This window comes from Dermacentor andersoni, chromosome 4, assembly GCF_023375885.2.
Source record: "Dermacentor andersoni chromosome 4, qqDerAnde1_hic_scaffold, whole genome shotgun sequence".
NCBI classification, from domain to species: domain Eukaryota; kingdom Metazoa; phylum Arthropoda; class Arachnida; order Ixodida; family Ixodidae; genus Dermacentor; species Dermacentor andersoni.
Genome location: NC_092817.1, coordinates 111,880,340 through 111,897,399, shown reverse-complemented (window position 1 = coordinate 111,897,399; position 17,060 = coordinate 111,880,340). Strand labels below are relative to the sequence as shown.

At 43.8% G+C, this 17,060-nt stretch overlaps 1 protein-coding gene across 1 annotated transcript in view; it reads right to left on the bottom strand.

Annotated features, from left to right (window-relative positions):
• Window positions 1-17,060, bottom strand: part of LOC126537470 (NPC intracellular cholesterol transporter 1-like) — a 75,963-nt gene that overhangs the window by 35,522 nt on the left and 23,381 nt on the right. The window contains exons 8-12 of the mRNA XM_050184479.3: window positions 16,471-16,676; window positions 13,311-13,511; window positions 12,694-12,754; window positions 8,948-9,076; window positions 1,680-1,862 (exon numbers count right to left, since the gene is read on the bottom strand). Of these exons, the coding sequence (XP_050040436.1) occupies window positions 1,680-1,862; window positions 8,948-9,076; window positions 12,694-12,754; window positions 13,311-13,511; window positions 16,471-16,676 (780 nt within the window). The remainder of the gene's footprint in view (window positions 1-1,679; window positions 1,863-8,947; window positions 9,077-12,693; window positions 12,755-13,310; window positions 13,512-16,470; window positions 16,677-17,060) is intronic.

Sequence of the window (17,060 nt, the reverse complement as noted above, 5' to 3'; positions counted from 1 at the left end):
CTATGGGCTATAACAATCGGAAGCTGTTGCATCGTCAACTTTTGTATGTTTCCCATGGTGAGATAACCAGCTTACTACAATGCCCTGACGCCACATTATCAGTTATAGTGATGAAGTTTGGCTGCTTGGTGTCCAAGCTGAAAGGTAGTGAAATGCAAAATCCTTGAAGAGAAAAAAAGAAAACGAGAAATTCAAGCTGCTGCACGATAGCCCACTGCTCCAACAGCTGCCGTGCGCTCATTTTCCAGCCTTCTCCGCACGCCTCTCTCCGGTCACCCTTTTACCCCTCCGAACACGAACGGGCTGCGCCCACAGCTCTACGCCGCGCCACCCTCCTAATCATGAATGAGCCACGCCAACTGCGCTGCTCGCATGTTGCTCGCTGGTTCCTCATTCAGTGCAGTTCTGCAAACACCTTAATCGCTTGCATTCGTCTTTGTTGGTTGCGTTGAAATCGTTCCTGGCCACGTGGTTTCTCGGCCGCGTTTGACTCGCCACCGAAACGGAAGATGGCTGATCCGCCCGTTGATCATTGGCAATGCACGACGTTGCCGGTGAAAAGAAAGCGCACGGCTATAGATTTGGAAACTAAGTGCTTCTAACCGATAAGGTGATTGTCGCAAATGTGCTTGCATCGGATAGTGACAGTGACGACGGCAGCGATGATGCGGTAGGGCAGGCCACTTTGGAGGCCCGGCAGATAATTCAGACCTTCAAGGCCTTCATTTTCACGAGGAACCTTCCGCTGCACAACATGGAGCACTTGGGTGCGTTGGAGAAGCATGTCTGCAAGCTACGCGTTAAGCATGCAAGGCTGACGGACATAGGGTTTTCTGTACATCTGCATCTGCACCCCTATCTGCATTTGCACCCCTATCATTGGCTCTATATACAGCAAAACCACATTAATATGAACCCGCTTAAAACACGCTCACTAAAATGCAGTTGTGCCAAATCCTCAACCCCATCTCCATAGAGACTAATGTATTGGCTTATGATATTCCTACCAGTTAGTGCTTACCATAAAATTTTTGTCAAGTAGAGGCTAATTGTGGCACCTCAACTTGCAGTGTGGTGTGCTGTGCTGCAAAAGATCTGCGAAAACTCTTCACCATGCAAAGAGCCTCCAAATTTCTTAAAGGATTTTGCCAATTCGTCCTAATGCACAACAAAACTTGTTGCCAAAATGGTGAAATTTTGTGGCTGTGAGTAAGTACAACTGTCATTTTTCAATATTCTTTTGCATGCATTCTTAGTCAATGGCGCGTCATGTGTACATACCTTGCTTTTATGTCATGTGTACAGACCTTGCTGTTCAGTCACAAACATATCTGCAGCTAAGCCACCTTTTGATATAAAACAAATGCTGAGAAAAACTTAGAACAGCAATCTAGCAATCTAATAGCCTACAATCATTCAATACATATGGTGACCCTATTCAAGCGTTCTTTCTCTTAATAATCTATCCTCTAGTGCGGCATGACCACTATACACCCCGAGAAGCGAAACCACACTGATGCTCATAAAATCTATCCTCAAGCTCAAACTATGCTCAAAAACATGATGTGGCCATGTCCTTCGTCGTAACTCGTCAAGAGGCAGCAAGGGCAAGCCTTGTTTCGAAGGCAGCCTTACTGAATTACACAATCTCTACACTTGCAATATCAACACAATCGTACCTGAAATCCCTGGACAAGAATGAAGATGTTGTCCACACCGACAGCAAGCACAAGGAAAGGAATGACTTCGATGATGATAAGAGTGGTTGGCGTCCCAAAGTAGCTGAACAGCCCTAGTGACGAGGCCACTGAAGCAAGGACTATGACAACCCCTGCCAGTCCCAGTGTCACCTGAGAATCCACCTGGAGTTGCAGCAAGACACACAATGTTGCCTCAACTTAGCCTGGGTTACATTTTTACCATAATAAAGGCAGGCTTCTCCAAACATAAATGTTGTGTATCTTCAATTTACCATCCCAGACTGCCCTGGACAACCCAAGGCACTACTTTCAGCCAATAAGTGTTGCCGCACGTAGCTTCTCAGACAGTCTTGGGCAGCCCAGGATGACAAATCGTAGAGACCCACTGTGTGCAGGGCTATTATTCGCATGCTAAAAGTTTGGCACTGTAAGGTGCAGAGTAGATTCTGCATTCGAAATAATGCCACAAACTATCGATCACCAAGACACCATTCCTTTTTTCTCTTTCTCTCAATTGGCTGGCGATGCATTTAGTTCCTAATGGCACATTAGGCTGGTCATTTTAGAGCGCTCCGAATGCTCTGGCGGCATGGCATGGCTTACATTCAGCTGGTCAAAAGCGAGGGCCCTGAACACGTTCAGTTGTGTTCACATTCAGCTGTTTTTCACAACACCATGCCTCAGCTCAGAGCACTCGGAGGTGCGCTCACCTTCGACCTGGGAGTGCAACCAAGATCTGGTAGAGTTCCGGTCACATGGCTCCAGTAGCTGTTGATGTGCTAGTCTGCCAACCTTAACGACTGAGAAACACTGCAGTCGAAGAAAAAAAGATACTCAACTTTGGTGGAAAATACTAAAATTGTTTTAATAGTCAAGATGCTGACCGTGTACTAAAAAAAATGCTAGAGCCTTTGTTCTCAAGGAACACTGTAAACAGGCAAACTGCTATTGGCCTCGAGCTCCACCACTGGAAAAGCTGGCGCCACCGTCGGCGTGACGTGCTAGGAGGGATCACGTGGACATAGCAGCCACGTCGGCTTCTTCGAGAGCGCCGAAGCGAGTTGGAAACGAGTTTAAATTCCCTGGTACGCTGCGGTCCTCATTTAGTTGCGAAATTTTCCCGCTCCGAGTGTCTCCTTTACAACACTTGAAAGCACTACAATAGGTAGTGGCTGCCTTTGAAGGCGCGTAACATGGTAGGCTACTGTTCGGTGCCGCAGGGCCGGACGCACGTAACGGATGCCGGTGTCAGCCTTAGTCACACGTAGACGCAGGACAAGAAGCTGCGTGAAGCTTGGCTCGCGAAACATAAAACCGGCAAACAGTCATCGGCTACAACTCGGGTATGCAGCAAGCACAGACGCGAGGAAGATTTCTGCTACGGCGCCACGTCTGCGATGTTTTGAAAACGCGCACTAGACGCTCGCCCGAGTCCGCTGCCCGACTAATGTCATGATGGTTAGGTCTATGAACTTGTCGATGCTATAGATACTGGCAAGTTCAGTGGAGTGGAAAGGCAGCGGTAAGAAGCACATTTAAGAAAAGCATGACATATGGTCATGTTTGTGTTATGAATTAATGCACTGGATTGCAAAAAAGGAGCAGCGGGAAATTGCACGCTGAGAACACCCATAAACATACAGTGCGACTCAACTCCAGAAATAATATTGAAAGGTCAAAGAATTTAGAAGAAAAAAAAAAGATTGAATCGTCGCGAAGACACATCACAGTCCCCGTAGGCGTCAGTCTCTACAATGAAATTATTTTTGAACAGCTCTGCTAGCGCCCACGCAACAATGGTTGCTTGTATACTGTCAAATGCTCATATTCTGCGGCCTAAAGCTCATGGCACGGTGCGATAACGCGCGCACGGAGAAATCGAAACAGTGCGCGGACAAGCATCCAGACGCGCAGTCGGTCGCTGCAAATCTGCGCGATACCAACGGGAGCTACAACGTAGTTATAATTTTATGTTTGCTCTATGGCCCTATCCGTATCTTTTCGCTATCCCGCGTGTTTGTTCGCTTTTCGGAAGGGTTTTTTAACATTTTTGACAGTTTTACAGTGCATGCAACACTCATGGGGGGGTGTCGATAGTTGATGGAAGCGCCGCTGTTCCCATTTGCGGCGGCACCCTCAGAACGGCGGCGCTTGCGGGGAGTATCGGTAAACTGTCTGATGACAGAAGGAATTCATGATAAGTTGAGAGAAATGGTCATCGATGAGGAAGGGTTTAGCAGCATAGGGAGTGACCATAAACGCATCATTTTGAAAATGGGATATGTAGTTGGGAAAGAGAGCAACGAAAGCAAAATGGCCAGTCCAAATTTGAACGCTGAACAAATAGCAAATATAGTCACTAGAGTGGACGAAGAAATTGGCAAGTCGCCAAGTAAGGGGTGGGAATATGGTGAGCTTCTAAGTGTAGTAACGACAGAAATACGGAAAGAGAAACAACATGTTCATTGGAAAGGAAAAAAGAAACCGAAAAGCTGGTGGAACAAGGAGATACGAGAAGCCATCGCCGAACGACAGAAAGCATCTCGAGAGCACAGGCAGGCAAAGAAGGCGCAGTTGCCACAGGATGAAGTAACCAGTAAATGGGAAATATACCGGGAGAAAAAGTCTATGGTTCGAATGCTGGTGCAAGCAAAATTAAAAGGTGAAAGTGAACGTTGGTTGTCAGAAATACGTGAGAAAAAGAAGGCCGCACCTAGAATATTTTGGAATCGCATAAAATTATTAGGCAGGAAGGCAACAACAATACAACAACATATCCTAGACGAAGATGAAAACAGAATGGAAGGAGAAGCAGCAATAAATTACATCCAAAAAGTAACAGCCGAATCTTTCCAAGGCAAGGACAAGGTTGTATTTGAAGAAAAAAAGAGCATGAAAGAGACCCAAGAGGGAAAGGAGCTAGTGCTTACAAATTTAAACTGGAAGAAAACGGAAGAGAAAATTCCTAAGCGCACAGCCACAGGGCTAGACGAGGTTCCCGTTAGGCTGATAAATGAACTGGGACCAAAAAGTAAGGAAGCTCTCGTGAAAGCAGTTGAAAAAACTTTAAAAGATAGACGAATACCAGACAGTTGGCGACAAAGTAGAATGAATTTAATTTATAAAGGTAAGGGGGAGAAAGACAGAATTCACTCGTATAGACCGTTGACCATTACATCAGTAATATACAGGCTAGCAATGCAGGCAATCAAATTAAAGCTTCAAGCATGGGCAGAAAATAATGGCATTTTGGGAGAGCTTCAGAATGGCTTTAGAATAGGTAGGCGTTTGGATGATAACTTGTTTGTTCTTACTCAGTGTATTGAAATATCAAAAGCAGAAAGCAGACCGTTGTATGTGGCCTTTTTGGACATTACAGGAGCATACGACAACGTAGACCGCAGCATTTTGTGGGATATTCTGGAAGGGGAAGGCTTAGGTAACGATTGTATACAGCTTTTGAGAGAGATTTACCTAGAAAATACTGTTTGTGTTGAATGGGAAGGGATGAGGAGCGCGGAGAAAGTTCATATCAACAAGGGACTGAGGCAGGGGTGCCCTTTATCCCCGCTGCTGTTTATGATGTACATGGTGAGGATGGAGAGGGCGCTAGAAGGAAGTAATATCGGGTTTAATCTCTCATACAAACAGGCAGGTACAGTAATAGAGCAGCAACTCCCAGGTTTATTTTATGCGGACGACATTGTGTTGCTCGCAAACAAGCAAAGTGATTTGCAACGTCTGGCTAATATCTGTGGACAGGAAGGCAACAATTTAGGTTTGAAATTTAGTGTTAGAAAATCAGGTGTTATTGTATTCAATGAAAACAGTGAACAGACAGTGGAGATACAGGGCCAAGAAATACCTCGGGTAACAGAATATAAATACCTTGGTATATGGATAAACGAAGGCAACGGATATATGGAAACACAGGAAAAAACCATAACAGTCAAGGGGAAGAGAAATGCAGCCATAATGAAGCACAGAGCGCTATGGGGATACAATAGGTACGAGGTCCTCCGAGGTATGTGGAAAGGGGTAATGGTTCCAGGACTTACTTTTGGAAATGCGGTTGTTTGCTTTAAATCAGGGGTACAATCAGGACTCGACGGGAACCAAAGGTCAGTGGGTCGCCTCGCATTGGGCGCTCACGGGAAGACTACAAATGAAGCTGTGCAAGGGGATATGGGCTGGACTAGTTTTGAAGTGAGGGAAGCTCGCAGTAAAATTGAGTATGAAGAACGGCTGAGGAATATGGAGGAAAGTAAATGGGCTGGGAGAGTGTTCAGGTATCTGTACAGGCAAAACATTGATTCACAGTGGAGGAAAAGAACTAGGAAGCTTACCAGCTAGTATGCGGCCTGTGGGGTGGGCAACACAGCAACAAAGAAGGTCAAGCAGAAAGTCAGAGAGGCTGAATTAATCTCATGGGTGGCGGCAATGGAAAAGAAACCTGCCATGAGTAACTACTTAAGGGGAAAAAACGAAATTAGGAAAGAAACCATTTATGATAACTCAAAGGGAAGCTCATTACTTTTCGAAGCGAGATCGGGATGCCTTAGAACACGCACCTATAAAGCGAGATATAAGAAGCAAGAAGAAGCATGTGCTTGCTGCGGTAAAGCTAGGGAAACGACGGAGCATATTTTATTAGAATGTGAAGACGTCTATCCAGCGGTCGATTTAGGCACCATTGGCCTCCTTGAAGCCCTTGGGTTCAGCGGGAGCAGTGGTAAAGCAAACAGGTCCGCAATAGACATCAGTAAGAGGCGATTCGAGGATTGGTGGAAGAAAAGTAGGGAAACGACAAAAGACGGAGACGTACAAAAGCACAGTTCGCAATAGGGTATCAGAAAATTTGGACGTGGTAGTTCATAGTGGGTTTTTTTTTTTTTTTTTTTCATTGGTTAACCTAGGTAGGATATTAGGCAGCATAGTAGCAAGAGCTTGGTTGCACAAGCCACCGCCCCGTTCCAAAGGGGACGCTCATAACATCCATCCATCCATCCGGTAGTTCATGGAAGAGCAGACACCGCTCGCTGGTTTCTCTTTAAGGCATTAGTATTGGCATGGTATTGGTTTGACGCGTTCCACTTGACTGCCGGCTACGTGCTACTATGCTTCCCCAGTCGTCATGAGTGCTCCAGGCCCACTAATCGTTCGGCACTCGTTCACAGCAGCGTTCAAGAGGGCTGCCATCCTTTACGCCGAAGAAACAAATCACTGCACAGCGGGCCGCAATTTCGATGTTTCTAAACGGGTGGTGCGAGAGTGGCGACTGCAGCGAAGCGAAATTTTCACCTGTGACGACAAGTGAGAAATTTCCCACGTGCCAAAGTCTGGACGCTTTCCGGAGCTGTAGGTTAAGCTTGCGGCGTACGTCGCTGAAATGCGTGATCGGTCCGTGCCAGTGAAGTGCGACGTGGTCATGAAACAAGCTCGGACCTTCGCCTTAATTTTAAGGTTCTGCTCCGCCGTGAGTACAACGAATGGCTGGCGGCAGAAGACTGCGAAATTACGCCAACCGGACCTGTCAAAAGAGCCTCCCTGATGGCTGCGTGTGGTTGGGTGCATTTGGCGTGGGCTGCTGTTCTGCAAGATGTCCTGGTGCGGTCGTTTGCCAAATTTCAAATTTCGCTGGACCACGACGCGCTGTGGGACCGCAGCAACGATGGCGATGGCAGCACTAGTGAAGACGAGTAGCCCAGTGACCATGTCAGCTACTAATAAATTTTCGTTATCGAATGCGCCCTCGGGTATGCTCTCTTATTTTTTTTTTTTCCGGTCACGCGATATGGAGGGGTCGACTTACATTCGAGTCGACTTACAATCGTGCAAATACGGTACCTACCTTTCACGCAAGAAGCCGGTTCGGGAGACTCCATCGCGGCGACCGCACACAGTGGCGTTCACTGTACGTATTCGGTAAAGAGATAGCGTCTGTAAACGATTGTGTGCTTTCAGTTTGCCCAAGGTTATTATTTAGACAGTAAAAAACTTCTCTCGTTTCGAAAGTACTTACAGAAATGTCCGGGAGAGCTCGCGTGTGGTGTTTTCAGTGAGCGCTGACAGCAAAACCTATGAGGAGCGCGCCACGTGATCCCTCATACTACGCCAGCGAGGCGCTTCCGATAGATGGCGACTCCGTAACTCCTCGCCGCCAATATATAGTAAAAAAAAAAGAATGGTGTGTGCCACAGAGAAACGAAAATATCCACGAACTATATTTCATGAAATGTTCAGAAAACGGATGCTGAAATTTGAGTTGCCATTATACACTGATATTATGAGAAAGAATGGCACTGTTGTAAGAATAAATGAGTGGATCCAAAAATTAACCATTAGGAAATCGGTAGGCTCCTGCATTTGTATTCCTTTAAGAATTGTTTCACCCTAAAGTGGGCATGAATGAAAAACTAAAATTACTGGTGTCAATATGACAACAGTAAAGAAGCTCTATAAATTGGGTATTTTACGACAAAATCGTGAAGGTTGGCAAGTATGGGTATGTATCTGCATCTGCCGTGGTGGAACAGGTCAGTGCCTCGGCACCTGTGCGCTTGTTTGCAACAGAAGCGCTGATGCGTTTCTTCTTCCGGCCTCAGATTGCTCCAGTTAGCAGCTGCGCATACTCCTCAATCACACTTCCTCTAGGTCTGATCTAGAACGAGCTCCACATCATGGCAATCTCGAATTCGAGTGCAGTAGGAACCAGCCAAACGTGTACTAAGACATGGCCATAGGCCATCTACAGAAATGTGGAACCTACTTTCCATCCACATGGCTTGCCAACATGGTAGTGACACCACTAAGTGCTCTTATTTGTTGTTTTGAGTTTTAACCCCCACAAGGTGTGTGTGGCCCATCCGCTGCAAGACAACAAAGACAGTGATGATGATTGCATGATGTCATCATGTGCAAATCTCAAGTGTTTGGACGGCGAGTTAGGCGAGTGACAACCAATGCTGTCATTGGCTCGGCAAAAGTGCAATGCAAAATAGCAGCAGCCACTGCTTGTCGATGTGGTCCAACCAACACCACAAAACGTTACATAACTTGACCACTAACACTAAACTGCTTGTCAATGTAAGCTACAATATCCCAAGTTCTCTCATATTCCACATGGCAGGATATCTGCCCAAACTATTTCAGAGATGCATGAAAGCATAGAAGAAGCATTCAGTCAGCTAAGTGTGCCAATGATAGAAAGAATAAGTGTACAAAATAAAGAAAGAGGCTCCGCTCACCAGTGCAGTTTTCACGGAACGGTACTGGCCCAAGGCAAGAGACACGTACACAAACATGACAAAGTAGCTGAGTAGGACAGTAAACACATCAGACTGGCTCTCTCTCTCCAGCTCGTCTTCTACGGAATTCTGCCAAAAAAGAAAAAAGGACAACAATGAAAACACACAATTTACCTCGAGGCGATGCTTAGTAATACAGGGAAAGAAACAAAATGCGAGTGGTGACGTCATGATATGGATTTCAACAGCGTCTGCTCGAGTGTAGTTAATTCTTTATTGGTAAAGATTGACCCCGTTGTATTCTAAACAAGCCAGCGATTGAACTTAGCAAACTGAGAGAACTTTTGCTGCATCAGAGCAACCAAAATGCAAGAAAATACTTTTATATTCATGACATCACACTCATGTGCTGGCCCTTGGGCTTTGTCATGGAATTCGAAACTGAACTATTACCCTAATTTTCTCTTAAATTAAGAAAGCTCTTCCTGCCAAACTAACAAAATAAAACGAATTCTTCAAACACTACTTTACCAGTCAGGACTGATTTAGCGTCTCTTTTATGTATGCAAAATTGTAAAATAAAAGATATCATCAATGAACCACAAAATTACTGAAACAATGTTTCATATCTGTACAGCACCTTGTACACAATGAATAGCAATCACTAATGAAACAGTTTATTCCTGCTGGGGTAAAGGGTAAACAAGCCGCACAAGTAGCGCAGTCATAGATGTCACACTCCGTGCATTTAAAATTGGAGCTGCATTTGATCTGCGACGCTTTCTAAAAGATAACCACTTCATTTATTACAACTAGAATGTGTGGACTCAAAGTAGAGCTCAAGCTCGGGGCCAACTCTGATTCCCCTATTCAAGCACACGTAAACGCAGAGATGTTTTTACAATACAACTGCTGCACCCATCTGAGTGAAATTTGTTGCATTTGAGAGAGAATTCAAAAATTCTAGTGGCTCTAGGAAGAATTCCAATGTAGAGCTTAGAATTCTTAACGAAAATTTGTGAAGTTTTTAAGTAATTTATGCATAATGTCCAGAAATCTATGCACTGCACCAAAAACGTATCACAGTTATACAAAGTGCGTCTGTTGAAGCATCTAAAGTGGTCAAATTTGATACACAAAGGTTTTGCAATAGTCCTACTCACAAATTAGTGATATACTACATCAGAGCGGAGTATAATACATCAACTGTGTCTGCTTCACATGTATTATTAAGTGCAATTTAAAGAATTGTGATGACATTTCTTATTGCTAATTTACAGAGTTATGAACTTGCTACTTGTGTTTCATGACAGTACAAATGCATCAGGACATTGCGCACATTGGCTGCTGGCCACCGAGCTAACAGGTAAGATGCGCCATCACACATTTCAATTAAACAAGCAACTATGACTGGATGGAATATTGTTGCTTATTGCTTGGCTGCCATTACTTTGGCATTTCTTGCCAAAAATCCCAACAAAAATTTGGCTATAAGTCATATCACAAAGAAGCACCACAGGAATGAGTGCCGCATCAGCGTGCGATATGCCACCCGCAGGCTCAAATGGCAATTTGCTTCGTCATGTGAATATAACTTTAAGGTTACATCAAATTATCTGTGCACCTATGTGCTGCCTGTACACAACATACTATGTTCTGGTCGCAAGCGCAGGTGCTGTGGCCTCTGGCCACATAAATGTGTCACTTAGCTCATTCAGTACCAAATAGATTCATATCTGCAACGCCTTCCATGTAATAAATGTGCTGCATCCTGAGACTTAAAAAGTATGATACTTGATGTTAAATCTAATTGCGTGGTGCATGTCTCTCTTTCTTTTATATGCAATGCAATATTTTTTAGTTGCAAATGCGAGATAAATCTCTCTAGGCTTGGTAGTGTCGCCTGCTCTGTATAAAACGGAGTACAGCACCCCTGTCTATCCTTTTCCCTTTTGCGTTGTGCTTGGCGCCCATGATACCGTGACATCTACATATACCTACTAGCTCAAATTTCAGTTCCTGAAGGAGCACAATGTGCTGTTGTGTACCCTTCTTTTCTTGGTTATTGCTTCAAGTTCCACTGTTGCAGCCACGAATGCATACAAACTTGGCCAATTTTGATGGCCTTCAGGGAACCTCTGTCTCGCTGAACTTCTGATAGAATAAACGGGATAGAGTAAAAAAATTATGTATACTGTGTTTAGTTCTTAAACGTGTTGTGGTTTCCTAAGTGCCAATTCCAGTACATGAGCGTAATTGTTATCAGGTACGCCAACGAAATACAGACAACTTCTGCTAATTTGACCTTGACAGGACCGACAAAACTTTTAGCAGGTTGAACTAAAGAGGCCTTAAAAAACACCCAAATGCACTGATGCTCCATTTGGCACCATTTGCCTGGTTTTAACACACCCCCAAACCTAATGTGCACCCAGTTTTTATGGGTTCAAATCAAAATCCTAAAGTAAAAATGACATAAGAACCCCTAAACAAAGCAAACATCTAATGCAAGGCTGATATGTTTTTAAAGAGTATATTGCACCTTCAATACTGGAAAACAGGAAAAGGTGAAAGCAGCGAAGTTTACTCTTACCGAACGAAAGTTTATTAATAATTAATGTAACCAGACAGCACTTTATCGTTGTGAGCAGACCACAACACGTTGCCTCTCATACAGTCTACTACGCATCTGACACTCAGCGTTTACCAAATGACTCTGCAGAAATCCTAAATGGGAAGGTGACCCATGCCTGGGCCATGATTTTGTAGTAATGCATCTTTATATTGTAAACGCAAAGGTGGCCCACACCTGAGCCATGATTTTGTAGGGATGCTTTTTTTTTGGTGAGAGTCCTTTTTGCGCTTTCCATTCTTTCGCAGTGGCTCCACCTGCATTCTCAATGAGATCAGCTGGCCAGTATAGTCAATGATAAGAGTTTCATAGGATCGAGCGCAAGGCATCGCTACAAAATCACAGTCCAGGACTAACCATTTTGCTAGTTGTCCTGTGACACATGCAATTCTCAGAAACTAAAAACATGTTACACAATTTTGTTATTGCCAGCTTGGCATTCAAAGATAACATATCCTTGAGATGAGGTTTTGTAACCAAACACTGAAAGTTGCATGAGCCCTTGTTCGGTCACCATTTTGCGATGACAATGAAGATGACGCTGACTATAATTGTAGGTTGGTGCAAACGCATGTTTGTATCAAATTGCCCTTTGCAGCCAATTTTCAAACTTATGTTCATGGAAAAAATTGTGTGCATTAGAAATGTATAAATATAATATCCATTATAAGCTGCTGTTTTCACTGGAAAATCTTCCTACAGCAGAGCACAAACAAGCAATTTAGGCAAGAGATAATGTGCGACGCATCAATTGTCCCCTAGCACTGCCAAAACAGACACTGCAGCCATTGGGGTCAACATTCGGGCCAGGTGTGTTCGTGCTGACCAGTCAAACTTGCCTATCCAATGAGGGTCAGTTTAAGGATTGAAATAACAAATGTTTTGGCCCATAGAAATGTATGTGTGCCAGCCGGGACCTTCAGTCATAGTCGCATGAACAGAAAAATCAAATTGACCGGAGTCAAATTAATGAAAGTCAACTGTATTAAACATGGGTTCAAGATGCCAAAGGAGAATATGAGCCATAAAGTTAGAACACTAACCAAACGTATTGCATGCACATTTTTCATGTTCAACACTAACAGGTGCAGCATAATTTGAGCGCAACTCTCACCTCTGAAATGAAGGCGATGCTCATGTTTGCATTGGAGAAGTTCTTGAGAGTTTCAATGAACCTGCATGAAAAAAATTGATCACACATGCTTCTACACTGCACCGGTGAGTTACACGACCAAATGCCTTACTAAACATTTGCCTTAGATTATTTCACTGTGCAATGAAACGTTTTCTGATGTTGGAAACGGCATGAAATGCACCTTAATATACATGTATTTTGATCATCCCATATCATCCCAGAGAAACAACAGCTTACCGTCTTTTTTCTAATGCCAATGCACTTGTGTATTTATTGTTAGACTTTTCTCAATTTATCCTCCAGGGTAATATGATCATAAAGTTTTTTCACATAATATTCAAGCTTTGAGTACACTCGAAAATAATGGATTGTTATTGTGATGGTTATATTATTTTTCTGTCACTGTTGTGTGACCCACATGAGCAAAATTAGCTAACGGGCTAAATAAATGGATAAATGGTTATTCATTTGTGCATTTACTTTCGAGCAATCGTCTTTATTGTAAGGCCTCCTTTCCCCTAAATGCATCTGCACAGCTAAATTGAACAAAATCCCTAAATCTTGGCAAAACAGAGTAAGGCTGAAGAGAGACTCACTTCCGCTCCCAGGCTATGGCAGGTCCAAGAAGCAATGGGTTCACATTGTTGTTCACAAGAATCGTGATGACAAGGGCAGATGCCGAATAGTACTGGTCACCAACGATGCCGCCAAGACCAACATAAGGGAACACAGGCCCTCCATACTGACCCAAGCAAGGCATACCACCAAAAGCTTCATCACTAGGCGACAGTGGCGAGCTGGGAAAAGCAGAAGGCTAACTTGAGCATTTCACAACAGCACACCCGAACAATCACAAGTGCAATCCTTTCTTTAAGGAACCGTCCAGAAGTTTCGTAAACAACACACTTGTACTGCAAATCACAATCTTGGCATTGTCAGAGCTTTTTTTATTCTGGCTATCTAACTATACCACCCTATCATAGTGGTTTTAGTTACCAACTGATGTTGGCAGTCTTAGGTCTTTTGACTCTGCATGAAAGACTTCTTGATTGTGACACGATATTTCTGTGCCAAGTTGTGCAAGGTGACCTTGACTGTGCCACACTGCTCACGACCTTTCACTTTCACATATCATCTGGTAAAACTACCAAGTGTCTGGGTACATTTTATCCCGAGATTCTTTTACCGTGCCCACTGTCATAACTGCAGGAAACATGTGATGGTATGTTTCTGAACAGTGACCTTTTTCTTTGACTTCACATGGAAGTTTGCATGTATTCTGGTCTGATGTTGTAGTCGTATTACCGTACTTACTCGCATAATGATAGCATTTTCTTGTAAAAAAAATTTACGCAAATTTAGGGGTGCGATTATTACGCAGGTTAAATTTCCCACGGAAAAAAAGATTTTCTTTTTTCATCCCGCATTTGCTGCAGGATGACAAGCAGGCGGCCGGCGGAGCAAGCCGAATGCGATTATTTTTCTTCTCGCGAGTGCATTATGCGCATTGAATCAGTAATGAATAATATCGTTAATATCGGCAAGTTTGCGACAACAACGTAGCCATGTCCACTTTAAGGGGACAGAAACAAAGATGGGCACGCTTAGCTGCCAGTAACATAGAAACACATGGCGGCCACGCTGCAGAAACTGCGGCATTTGTCTTCTGCTAAGGGTGGGCGAATATCTTAGCTGCGTTACAAGCGGCGATGTATGAATAGGATACACTTCTAACGTATCAGTGTAAACGTGGCCACTATCGTTGCCGCTCGCGATTTGTTACGTGCCTACGAGTGCAGACGAGAAGAATCGAAAGGCGCCCTTTATGTTGTTGTTGTTGTTGACCAAAACCATTATGAAGCTTACAAATAATAAAGCTGAGGCAAATTTGGTTGTAGCTTTTTTTTTTCATGGAAGTGTAAAAAGTGATGAAAGTGATGAAATGAGGCATCTGTTTAAGAATGTTGGGTGCATGCAGACCGCTTGGTATGTCTTCAAGAGTCGTTCGCATAGCATTCGACAGATGGTAAGCATGATCATCATTTAGCTAGACTTGGCACACGACATATCACTGTGACAAGTGCAGAGTGCGATCATTACACGGGAAAGAAAAAAAATCGAATTTTGACGGCGAAAGTCAGGGGTGCGATCGTTACGCGAATGCGATCATTATGCAAGTAAATAAGGTATTCATGGTCAGCTTTGTCATCGCACTTCTGCTTGTCTGCTGTACCAACATTCACTTGACAAACATTTTCCTTTTTTTTTTTTTCGTTATTATTTTCCCCTTGTGCAAAAAGAGTGATGTATATGGCATAGTGAGCTGTCGCCAAGGCCCCAAGGCTGTTAGCAGCCACTAGAAATAAATAACTCAAATCAAAATTTAAAAAATGTGGGCTGACTGCGAAGACAGCGCAGTCTACAAATGCCTGCTAATGTTGAAGGTAGTGCAGTGTTGAAGATGGGGGCAGTTCGCATGGATAATGCACCACTGTGTATGTTCCGCTCTTCAATGAACCTCTTTGCCGTCAGTTTGGATCACTGTCTATGTGCCATCACGTGCCATCATGTGTGGACATCACGGCAGTGCCATCAGAAGGAGCAGCGTGTCCAGAGGGAAGCGCGAGAGAGGAGCCCAATGCAGCTCATACATGATGTGTCAGCTATTCACATACTTTGATAGTCACTGCAGATCCATTCTGCCCATATTTTTTTTTTCTTCAAGCATCAAGCGACCTAACAAAATTCTGTGCTAAGGCTTTTTTTTTTTCTCCTGAATACGAAGCGAGACACCACATGGCTCAGCTGACACAATATGAAATCATAGGTGGCTCATTGCCTTTTGCGTGCCTATAGGTGGTGACTGCCACAGGAACAAAGACAAATGACACATGGCAATTCATTGTGTGTTAAATTTACAACACAGATAGAACACATGAAAAATAGGGAACACGAGATAGCTCTAGTCTCCATTCTACTGAGGTGCAGAATATATTAACAGACCTAACACTCAAAATGGAGATAGATTTGCTGTGAGGCATGAAAGGTCAAGGAATTTAGTTTATGGGAATCTGTGACATTATGTGCCCCTCTGCACGGAAATTTCAGAAATGCCTAAGTCATCCCTATTAGTTGTGTTTAATGCTATTACACTGTGCTCCTACTGTCAGTCTATGTCTACCAAAAACAAGACTTCATATAAGGTTACATTTTTTCCATGTCTAGGTGACCAGCCAATCTCACTTGACACCAGACATGACAAAGTGACCTCCCTGCATTTGTTTAAACTGAGATGGCTAACCAAATGCATAACCAACGCATCACTCAGGTTACCAAACACTGGCATGTGCCTAGTACTTCCCCAATTATCATCGTCCGTTGCAGTAAGAAGGGCCTCTCCGAGTGATAGCCCTTGTCTCGGATCAGCCGACTCCATCCCTACACGGATATTTTTGAAGAGCTTTAAGTCAGGGAATATTTGTGAATTCAAGATGAAAAATTAACTTGTCACCACTTAACACATATGACTTAACACATATGTCTTAACGCAAAAGAAATTGCTGTCTATGTTACCCTGGACAGCCCTTTCTTGTGGAAGAATTGCACCAGGGGTTAGTGGCACAGCTTTCTACACCTTTCAAGGATCAGCAGCTTGCAAAAGAAATAGGCAACCTAGAAGAAGTGCTGTTAAGAGAAGAGCCCCACACCCCCAGACAAAAATAGAAAGAAAAAAAATGCTGTTGCGCTGCTTTTCACCTGAAGCAGAAGTAGAGGTGTTCCAGGTAGGTCCTGTTATTGTACTGCTCGTCCAGACGTGAGGCATTGTTTTGGAACCAGTTGAGAGGCGACTGCACCATGCACTTTCCGTTACTGAGCGGTGAAAAGCAAATGTCTTCCAGGGTAACATTTCGCCCTTCATACTCTGCGCTGAGCCCCAGAAGCTTCTCTTGCAGTGTAGCCACCTACACATCAGCAGAAAAAATAGATACTCTTGAATTATATGAAAGGCCTTGCTGGACAACAGATTCACTACATAAATGATTCTAGCCATCCAAAGCATTACTGTTGCAACAGTGTATGTACACTGTAGCCCTCCCCTCGGACAGTTTCAGAATAAATTCAATCACCACATATACCTGTTTGGCCACGTGTATCTAAGAATACGGCCACTGTAACCATAAATTAAACCTGCACCCTCATGACCCTCATCAGCACTTGACCACAATGGCTAGCAGTTGGAAAACATCTGATAGGAGATGATCCATATTAAAACACACCAAGGATATTAGCTTTTCTCAGCAATAGACAAAATGATTCACTGTAGTCGTAACCTCTGTGCTCTGTCA